The sequence below is a fragment of the Diaphorina citri genome, unplaced genomic scaffold (assembly GCF_000475195.1).
Source record: "Diaphorina citri unplaced genomic scaffold, Diaci psyllid genome assembly version 1.1 scaffold3122, whole genome shotgun sequence".
Classification (NCBI taxonomy): domain Eukaryota; kingdom Metazoa; phylum Arthropoda; class Insecta; order Hemiptera; family Psyllidae; genus Diaphorina; species Diaphorina citri.
In genome coordinates, this window is record NW_007380533.1 from 1,981 (window position 1) to 12,308 (window position 10,328).

Consider the following 10,328-nt stretch of genomic DNA (forward strand, 5'->3'; position numbering starts at 1 on the left):
TCAAAGAGATTGGTTGCCAATGTGTTTTGCGTCTGTTTGATATCTTTTTAGCTAAGACAACAGTTCAATTCAAACTTCTTCCTCACCTTTTCCTGTGGGTCAGCATTTTTTTGTCAGCCTCTCTCCCAATCAACCATTCAGCCATAGCATGACTGCTTTGGGCTGACATTTGGTTTTGGCTACAAAAACATTCCGAGTTGTTGCCCTTTGCACTTGTTGCTATTCCTCAGCAAGGGAAATTCGGAGTGGAATCCCCTCTCTTTACAGTGCCCTAGCCGGACTTTAACTCATTTTCCTTGTCTTTTTCATAGGTCTGAGACGTCTCCTCCAGACACCTTTCTTCTGAACTGTTATCCAAAAGTGCTTTTGTGTTTTTCAAAGTTAGTGACTTTTTTCCCATAATGATTTCGAAGCAAACAAAGCCCTAAAATACACGTGCTACTAGTGTATGAACCTTTTCATTGGTTATTTTTTACGTAAACATTTCATAAATCCAGTGAACTTGTGATAGTGCCCTAGTGATTTACGATGGCTGCGCAACCAACAAGCAGCTTGTTTGTCACCTACGTGAGTGTTGAAAGCCCATTTTTTGTCATCTATGGTCAAACGGATAAAGGAGCTGTAGAGAACATCAACCAATGCATCAAGAGCTACACGCCACACTTTGAAGTGGGTGTTGGTAAAGTGACCAGTCCACAGCAGCAACTGACTGTGGGTAAGAACCAACAATCAACTTTTAGGTCATGGTTATGTACAGGGTTGGGTTGGGTTTGGACTGGTTGCAATAGGTTATTGTTTCTACAGTTTGGGAGTGGTAAGTTACCACTCCAATGCCAAACTGTAGAAACAAAAAGTCCAAACCTAACCCAACTCGGTACATAACCACAACCTTACACTCTTCCTCTAAAGCTCATTTTTTTCCTTGAAATACATAACTACTGTGATATACTTAGGTACATTTCCTTGAGCTTTTTTTTTTACCTGCCAGCCTAGCTTGAAATGTTCCACCCATTATAAACTTTATCCTAAACAGGTAAGATTTGTTCTCAAAATAGTCTCCTATAGGTACCTACTGACCTTCTTATGTTTGGGACAACAAGGCCTTTGTTCTTACAGTTTCTTCTATCAAACCCCTTAAAAAAACCCATTTTTTTTTTCTTTAGAACAAATCATTTTAACAATGAAACACAAGGTCAAGTCAATAATAGAAAAAAAAACAGCTTGATAATATTCTAGATACCCAATTTCTTCTATTTAATTTTCCAGGCCTCATCTGTGTTGGGAAATACGTAGACCAAGTTTACTACCGAGTGAAGATCCTGTCCATCAACTTGGCCGCACAGGAGGTTGAAGGCTTCTTCATTGACTTTGGTAACACAGCCACCATCAAGGTGTCCGACCTGCGTTTGGTGGCACTACCCAAGGCAAGCAACTTCCTCAATGTGAAGCCTCTGTGCTCAAAGTATGTTGAACTTTATTCCCCACAGTGTTTAAATGTCATTGTATAATTGAGAGGCTAATTTGAATATTGACAAAAGTTGGGTTTTGCCCTTTTTCCAATAAGTAATTGTATTTTTAGATCAGCAATATTGTTCTCGTTGAACGCCTAAAGTATCATATTGGTAGCCCCTTTTTTTCACAGAGTTTCCCTTTTTTTTTTTTTACCTAAACCAACTCATTTTCTAAGGAATTAATTATCTTTTCAAACTTCAATCGTGTTTTTCTCCAAAATCAAAATTTTGACTTTCACCCCCTTTTCCAATCAGCCCACAGTAGGGCAGAACACCCTGAATTGTGGCCATAAATAAATTATGGGAACCAATTATGAAATTCATAGATATTTGATACTGACATAGTATCAGTATTTCATGCTAAAAATATGGTGACAATGTATTCTATTTTATTCTATTCTACTTATGTCAACAGATATGTGATTGCCAACACTGTACTAGAGAAGGGAATGGAAGAGAAAGCTCTGCACTGGATTCGACCCTATGTAACCAACGAGGAGACCATGATTAGGATGGTGGATCCTCGTATCAATGCTATCGAGTGCTACTTTAGTTCTACGGGGAAATCCTACAGCATTTCCAGCTCACTTGTTCACAAAGGTTAATTTCAATTTATTTTATACATTATTGTGGGTTTCACCAATGACCTAATGAGAGATTTAACTAGTGGAAGATTTTTTAACAATACAAAAATTAGTTTTTAATAAATCCAAAAATCTGGTGTGAACATCACACAACTTTCCTTATCCTATTGAATGATGCTTATTCGAGTGTTCTTTTACCCTAACTTTTACAATATCTCTAACCGTTTTGTCGCCATAGCTGAAAACCGCCAAAAAACGGTCGAAATCTGTCCAAAAGCGGTCAAAATACCGCCAAGCGCAGCAACCATCTCAACCAAACGTTTTGTGTTGCATCCTTGTCACATTTGTGAACTACATACCAAATTTCAAGTCTCTAGCTCATACCTCAAACTGATGCGTGTCTGGGATAGGGAAAAGAAACCTATCCCTGTTGTATCTGTCTATCTTGACAGGAAACACGATAAAAACAAGGAGATCTTTGACCTGTCCAGGTTCATGAACTGCGTTGTCAGTGTAGAACCAAAGAAAAAGAGCCATCACATTCCACAATGTACCAAATGTCAAAGATATGGTCATACTAAAAACTATTGTAAACTGTCACCACGCTGTCTCTTCTGCTCCCTTCCTCATCCTTCTTCTGAGTGTGAGAAGAAGAAAGAGGATACAATCAAAGTATGCGCTAATTGTGGTGAGAACCACACAGCTAATTACAAGGGCTGTGCTTATTACTCTGAACTGAGGAAAAAGAGGTTCAGGTCTACACATCAGGCTCTTCCAAGGAATGCCAACCCTGCCCCTGCTCCGGATTTCAGTCCTCAAGCTTATCCATACTTGCCCTCTCAGCGCACTCCCGTGCAACCAGTTAGTCAGGTATCTGACCACATGTATGCTAGGCCCCCCCAGTCTGCATGGACTGCTCGTTCATCTGTAAATAACACAAATTCTCCATCTGTACATAATGCCCAGCCTTCTCAATCTCACCCTCCACCTTCTTCTGATGATGCCTCTACCCCATTATTAGACTCCCTACTTGATACCGTTCTCTCTGCACTGAAGCCATTCTTTATGTCCCTGCTATCAAAAATCAAGCCCCTTATTCAAAATTTTATTGTTCAGCTTCTCAATGGATCAGCTTAATCAGTCTGCTGTTCACAAGTTGGCCATCCTGAATTGGAATGCAAATGGTATTGACAGTAAGAAAATGATTTTTACTGAATTTCTTGTGCGCCATAATATTGACATTGCTTGTGTAACTGAAACACATTTAACCAGCTGTCAGAGGTTCAAGGTTCCTAATTATAGAATTTATAGAAATGACAGAGAACCTGGAGCAACTCCCTGGGATCAAAAAGCAGCTGGTGGTGTAGCTGTATTTATTAAGAAAAGTATTTACCATGAGCCCATCATCCTTCCACCTATGATCTGTTTTGAAATCCAAGGCATTATTGTTTCTCTGAAGAATGGGTCAAAATTAAAGATCTTCTCTGCATACAGATCTAGGAAGTCCTTGTCTATTCGAGACCTGAATGTCATTTTTACGGGGAATGATACTCCTACCATGTTAATTGGTGACATCAATTGTAAACACCCCGCTTGGAATAGTGTTGAGGAAAATCCTAATGGTAAGAAACTATTTGATCTCATGAACAGATCAGACTGGGTTGTTTCTGGGCCAGAAGAAAGCACATACTATCCTTCTCACATGAATAGACATCCTGATGTGCTAGACATTGTAATTACCAAGAATGTAACTTGTATCATGTCTCAAGAAGTCTTTGCAGCTGAACTTCCTTCTGATCATGCCCCAGTTGTCATTGAGCTTGATGCAGTTCTCCTTCAGTGTCCTCCTAGACTGAAATTGATTAATGGTCCAGTTGATTGGGATTTATTTCGAGAACACTTAAATTCAAAAATCAATATTCCTTCCTCCCTACAAACTGTGGAATCTATTGATAATACTGTTGATTCCTTCACTGATGCTGTTAAGCAAAGTGTTTATCTTTCATCTGGACCTCCAAAATATTCTACCTATAAGTTTGTTCTTCCATTTCATCTGAGATCCTTGATTGCCTACAAGCATAGAGTGCGCCGTCGCTGGCAAAGGAACAAGTTGGCTGCTGACAAGAGATTGCTTAACATTCTCATCAAGAAGGTGAAACTCCAGCTGGACCAGTTCTGGTATGATGGGTACCAGGAGTATCTCCAAGATCTTCATCCTGATGATGGTACCTTGTACAAGGAGACAAAGAGAATCCTACGCCAGCATGACAGTATTCCACCGCTTGAAGTAAGTCAAGATGTCTATGCCACTTCTCCACTAGAAAAGTGTGAAGTTTTTGCTGATATGTTGGAGAAATCCTTCTCTGTTGATGAAAACAACTTTGACCCTGCTCATGTATCTCAAGTGAAAGAGTTCCTAGAGAAAGATCATGCATCCGCTGAACTTCCCATTCCATATGTAAATCCTAGTGAGATTCATACAGAGATCAAGCTGTTTAAAACCAAAAAGGCCTCAGGTCATGATCTTATTCCTAATGAGGTCTTGAAGGAGCTTCCTGTTAGAGCTATATTACTTCTTACGGCAATCTTCAATGCTTGTTTACGACTAAACTACTTTCCTTACATGTGGAAGCATGCCCAAGTTACAATGCTACCCAAACCTGGGAAATCCAAGAAGGATGCTAAAAGTTATCGACCCATCAGTTTGCTTCCAACCCTTTCTAAGCTACTCGAAAAGATGATTGCCTCTAGGCTGAAGAATGTTTTATCCGAATGGAATGTTCTCCCTTCATTTCAGTTTGGTTTTCGAGAGGGCCACTCCACTATTCACCAAATGGCCAAATTCTCTGAGTTTGTCAATAATAGCTTTGAGAATCAAAAGCAAGTTCTTGCCATATTCCTGGATTTCCAGGCTGCGTTTGACCGTGTGTGGCATGATGGCCTGATTTCCAAAATGAAACACCTACAATTTCCAAACTACTTAACTGGCATTGTGTCCTCCTTCCTCAAAGAAAGAACATTCAGTGTGAAGGTTGATGATAACTTCAGCACTATTCGCCCCATCAGAGCCTCTGTACCGCAAGGGTCGGTACTTGGACCAATCCTATTCAACCTGTATGTCAGTGATATTGGTCACAATTACTTCCCAATGCCTCCAAATTGTTTCACTGGGATGTTTGCAGATGATAAGGTTCTCGCATGTGCAGATTCTAACCTCAATTCTGCCCAGACTTGCCTTCAAGCTCTTGTCGATGATGTAGTCCGGTGGTGTCAACAGTGGTGTGTCACCATAAGTATTGCAAAGTCAGAGGCAAAAATATTCTCCCTATCCAGACAGCCTGATCCACCTTGTATTAAAATCAATTCTGAAAACATCCCATGGAAAGATGAAGCCGTAAGATATCTTGGCGTGTGGTTTGATCGTAGGCTGACCTGGGGAGCCCACATACGCAAGAAAACATGTGAAGGCTACCAGCGTCTCTCAAAGTTATTCCCCATCTTCAACAAGAAATCCTCCATTTCCATGAAATCTGCTTTACTCATTTACAAAACAATTTTGCTGCCTGTTATTACCTACGGTTGTCCTGTGTGGTTACCGGCAGCAGAGAGTCACATCAAGAAGCTGCAAATATTCCAGAATAAAGTCCTGAGGATCATCACAAAAGCTCCCTGGTTTGTCCGCAACAAAAATATTCAGAAAGATTTAAAAATTGCCCCTATCTATGATATTATCCTCAAGCGCACCATTGAGTTTATTAAAGATAAGCCTCATGGTATCGGAGAAAGAACCTATGTTCGCAGACTCAGAGTTCATTTACCTCAAAATTTGAGAGATGTGGTCAATGGTCTGGCCAATTCTAATACTTAGGTCCTAGTGGTTCTACCGACCAAGGACCACACTCATTCGATTCGAAATTAAATTTGCCATCTTTTGAGATATGAATCAAGGACCTAGGTACCCGCAAACGCCGGCCAGGCCCGAAAGTTGGTACCTCACTTTGCGAAAAAATTCAGACAGTGCTCCGAGAAACGAGCGCTGGCGCTTTTCTCGTACAAAAGTACCGACCAAGGACCACACTCATTCGATTCGAAATTAAATTTGCCATCTTTTGAGATATGAATCAAGGACCTAGGTACCCGCAAACGCCGGCCAGGCCCGAAAGTTGGTACCTCACTTTGCGAAAAAATTCAGACAGTGCTCCGAGAAACGAGCGCTGGCGCTTTTCTCGTACAAAAGTACCGACCAAGGACCACACTCATTCGATTCGAAATTAAATTTGCCATCTTTTGAGATATGAATCAAGGACCTAGGTACCCGCAAACGCCGGCCAGGCCCGAAAGTTGGTACCTCACTTTGCGAAAAAATTCAGACAGTGCTCCGAGAAACGAGCGCTGGCGCTTTTCTCGTACAAAAGTACCGACCAAGGACCACACTCATTCGATTCGAAATTAAATTTGCCATCTTTTGAGATATGAATCAAGGACCTAGGTACCCGCAAACGCCGGCCAGGCCCGAAAGTTGGTACCTCACTTTGCGAAAAAATTCAGACAGTGCTCCGAGAAACGAGCGCTGGCGCTTTTCTCGTACAAAAGTACCGACCAAGGACCACACTCATTCGATTCGAAATTAAATTTGCCATCTTTTGAGATATGAATCAAGGACCTAGGTACCCGCAAACGCCGGCCAGGCCCGAAAGTTGGTACCTCACTTTGCGAAAAAATTCAGACAGTGCTCCGAGAAACGAGCGCTGGCGCTTTTCTCGTACAAAAGTACCGACCAAGGACCACACTCATTCGATTCGAAATTAAATTTGCCATCTTTTGAGATATGAATCAAGGACCTAGGTACCCGCAAACGCCGGCCAGGCCCGAAAGTTGGTACCTCACTTTGCGAAAAAATTCAGACAGTGCTCCGAGAAACGAGCGCTGGCGCTTTTCTCGTACAAAAGTACCGACCAAGGACCACACTCATTCGATTCGAAATTAAATTTGCCATCTTTTGAGATATGAATCAAGGACCTAGGTACCCGCAAACGCCGGCCAGGCCCGAAAGTTGGTACCTCACTTTGCGAAAAAATTCAGACAGTGCTCCGAGAAACGAGCGCTGGCGCTTTTCTCGTACAAAAGTACCGACCAAGGACCACACTCATTCGATTCGAAATTAAATTTGCCATCTTTTGAGATATGAATCAAGGACCTAGGTACCCGCAAACGCCGGCCAGGCCCGAAAGTTGGTACCTCACTTTGCGAAAAAATTCAGACAGTGCTCCGAGAAACGAGCGCTGGCGCTTTTCTCGTACAAAAGTACCGACCAAGGACCACACTCATTCGATTCGAAATTAAATTTGCCATCTTTTGAGATATGAATCAAGGACCTAGGTACCCGCAAACGCCGGCCAGGCCCGAAAGTTGGTACCTCACTTTGCGAAAAAATTCAGACAGTGCTCCGAGAAACGAGCGCTGGCGCTTTTCTCGTACAAAAGTACCGACCAAGGACCACACTCATTCGATTCGAAATTAAATTTGCCATCTTTTGAGATATGAATCAAGGACCTAGGTACCCGCAAACGCCGGCCAGGCCCGAAAGTTGGTACCTCACTTTGCGAAAAAATTCAGACAGTGCTCCGAGAAACGAGCGCTGGCGCTTTTCTCGTACAAAAGTACCGACCAAGGACCACACTCATTCGATTCGAAATTAAATTTGCCATCTTTTGAGATATGAATCAAGGACCTAGGTACCCGCAAACGCCGGCCAGGCTCGAAAGTTGGTACCTCACTTTGCGAAAAAATTCAGACAGTGCTCCGAGAAACGAGCGCTGGCGCTTTTCTCGTACAAAAGTACCGACCAAGGACCACACTCATTCGATTCGAAATTAAATTTGCCATCTTTTGAGATATGAATCAAGGACCTAGGTACCCGCAAACGCCGGCCAGGCTCGAAAGTTGGTACCTCACTTTGCGAAAAAATTCAGACGGTGCTCCAAGAAACGAGCGCTGACGCTTTTCTCGTACAAAAGTACCGACCAAGGACCACACTCATTCGATGCGAAATTAAATTTGCCATCTTTTGAGATATGAATCAAGGACCTAGGTACCCGCAAACGCCGGCCAGGCCCGAAAGTTGGTACCTCACTTTGCGAAAAAATTCAGACAGTGCTCCAAGAAACGAGCGCTGACGCTTTTCTCGTACAAAAGTACCGACCAAGGACCACACTCATTCGATGCGAAATTAAATTTGCCATCTTTTGAGATATAAACCAAGGACCTAAGTACCCGCAAACGCCGGCCAGGCCCAAAAGTTGGTACCTCACTTTGCGAAAAAATTCAGACGGTGCTCCAAAAAACGAGCGCTGACGCTTTTCTCGTACAAAAGTACCGACCAAGTAGTTTATATTGTCTATTTTCACCCCATCTCTCATCTGGCGATGTGGAGCAAGTGGTAAGAGACAAGGAATAGTAGTTTGATGCTATTTCTCGTTTTGCTTCTGTCGGACTTAGGGATGGATCGATTATTTTTTTTTTTACCTACTTTTTTTTTCCTTTATTTTCTGAAATCAGCACTTTTATAGGCCGCCATTTTGGGATAGGAACTTGGCCTTTTATTCACATTTGTGTTTTTGTGGGGGTTCAATTTTTCAAGACCCAAGAATGAAATTGAGATAGGTAGATATAGATTTAAGCAGCCCAATGCCTCAGGGAGTAAAATTTGATTGTGTGTGTGAGAGAGAGAGTGAGGGTTAAACTCATTTTGTGACCCCGGGCGTGATAATCATTACATACCTAGAACTCTTAATTTATTGTTTTGGTACAACTTCATAGTTATATTCAACTTTATCTGTATCGTTTTCAGGAATCGATCATCCCTATGGTCCGCCACGCTCTGGGTAAGATGAATCTCTATCTATATATATAAAAGGGAAATATGGACGGGTCATTCATGTATGTATGTATGTATGTATGTATGTATGTATGTATGTATGTATGTATGTATGTATGTATGTATGTATGTATGTATGATGGATGTATGGATGTATGTATGTATGTGTGTATGTCTGTCCGAATTGTTTAGAGAAAACTATAATAGTTATCAAAAAAGTGTAAACGAAGACCCCCAGTAAAATTGTCGTATCTAACCAAAAAAATATCAGACCTTTAAAATTCCCAACCGTTCCCGAGATGGCTGAGTACGAGTTGGTTCCCAACTGGGAAAAAACGTATTAGTTGGTTCCGGTTGGAAAAAGGTTTGTATGAATTGGTTCCCTGATGGACGGCTGAGTACGAGTTGGTTCCCAACTGGGAAAAAACGTATTAGTTGGTTCCGGTTGGAAAAATGTTTGTATGAATTGGTTCCCTGATACCTGCCCTGATCAGGAAGTTATAATAATTATATTAAATGATTTTTTTCCTCATTCTACAATTTAGGCAGAAGAGTTCTGAATAGGCAGAAAAGTTCTGAATAGGCAGAAGATGAGTAATTCGTTGAAGAGAAAAGCAATGACTGACATCTCATCCAGACCAGCCAAAGCCTTTATAAATTATAAATTGGTGATTCTCATGATTTTTTTTTATTATCTCAGAAAAAACTATAAAAATTAAAAAAAATATTGAGATTAAAACGAAGAAAATGCGTTCACTAGATCGTGAGATACAGCTCTCGGAACATGAGAGTCTCAAGCACGCCGATATCATACCTAGCGACAACACTGTACTCCCGTGATGACGTCATCTACCAATATCGCACGACGCGCTGTGAGCTTATTACCATAGGGATTTGGGTTAGGGTTAGGGGCTCAAATAGATCGAATAGGTACCTACCTATCTACGCATTTTGTTATCACTATTTTTCAATAGGTATCAGCTTAGGTACTTATACCTATTTTCAAATTTAGATATTTTCATTCCATTTTTACTTTCTGCACTTATTCAAGTAGTTACTTCTTCGTACATGTACATTTTTTTAAGGGGTTTGACAGAGGGAACTGTAACTGCTATGGTCTTATCGTACCGAAATCGAAGAGAGAAGGAAGACAGGATAGCAGAAAGCCAGCCGTTCCGAGAACGAACATTATCCCATCAGGATAAAAGCCGCCCTGGGCGGGAATCGAACCCGCGGCCTAGCGCTTACAAGACAGACGCACTACCAACTAAGCTAAGTAGGCTAAGATGTTTGATAGAGGGAACTGTAACTGCTAAGGTCTTATCGTCACCCTTGAAACTAATCCCTAACAAACCA

The 10,328-nt window shown here is 41.5% G+C and overlaps 1 protein-coding gene across 1 annotated transcript in view; it reads left to right on the top strand.

Annotated features, from left to right (window-relative positions):
* The first annotated feature begins 8,521 nt into the window (after nucleotides 1-8,521).
* Nucleotides 8,522-10,328, top strand: part of LOC103520013 — a 9,726-nt gene continuing 7,919 nt past the window's right edge. Inside the window, exons 1-2 of the mRNA XM_026831293.1 lie at nucleotides 8,522-8,534; nucleotides 8,946-8,979. Of these exons, the coding sequence (XP_026687094.1) occupies nucleotides 8,961-8,979 (19 nt within the window). The 5' untranslated portion in view covers nucleotides 8,522-8,534; nucleotides 8,946-8,960. The remainder of the gene's footprint in view (nucleotides 8,535-8,945; nucleotides 8,980-10,328) is intronic.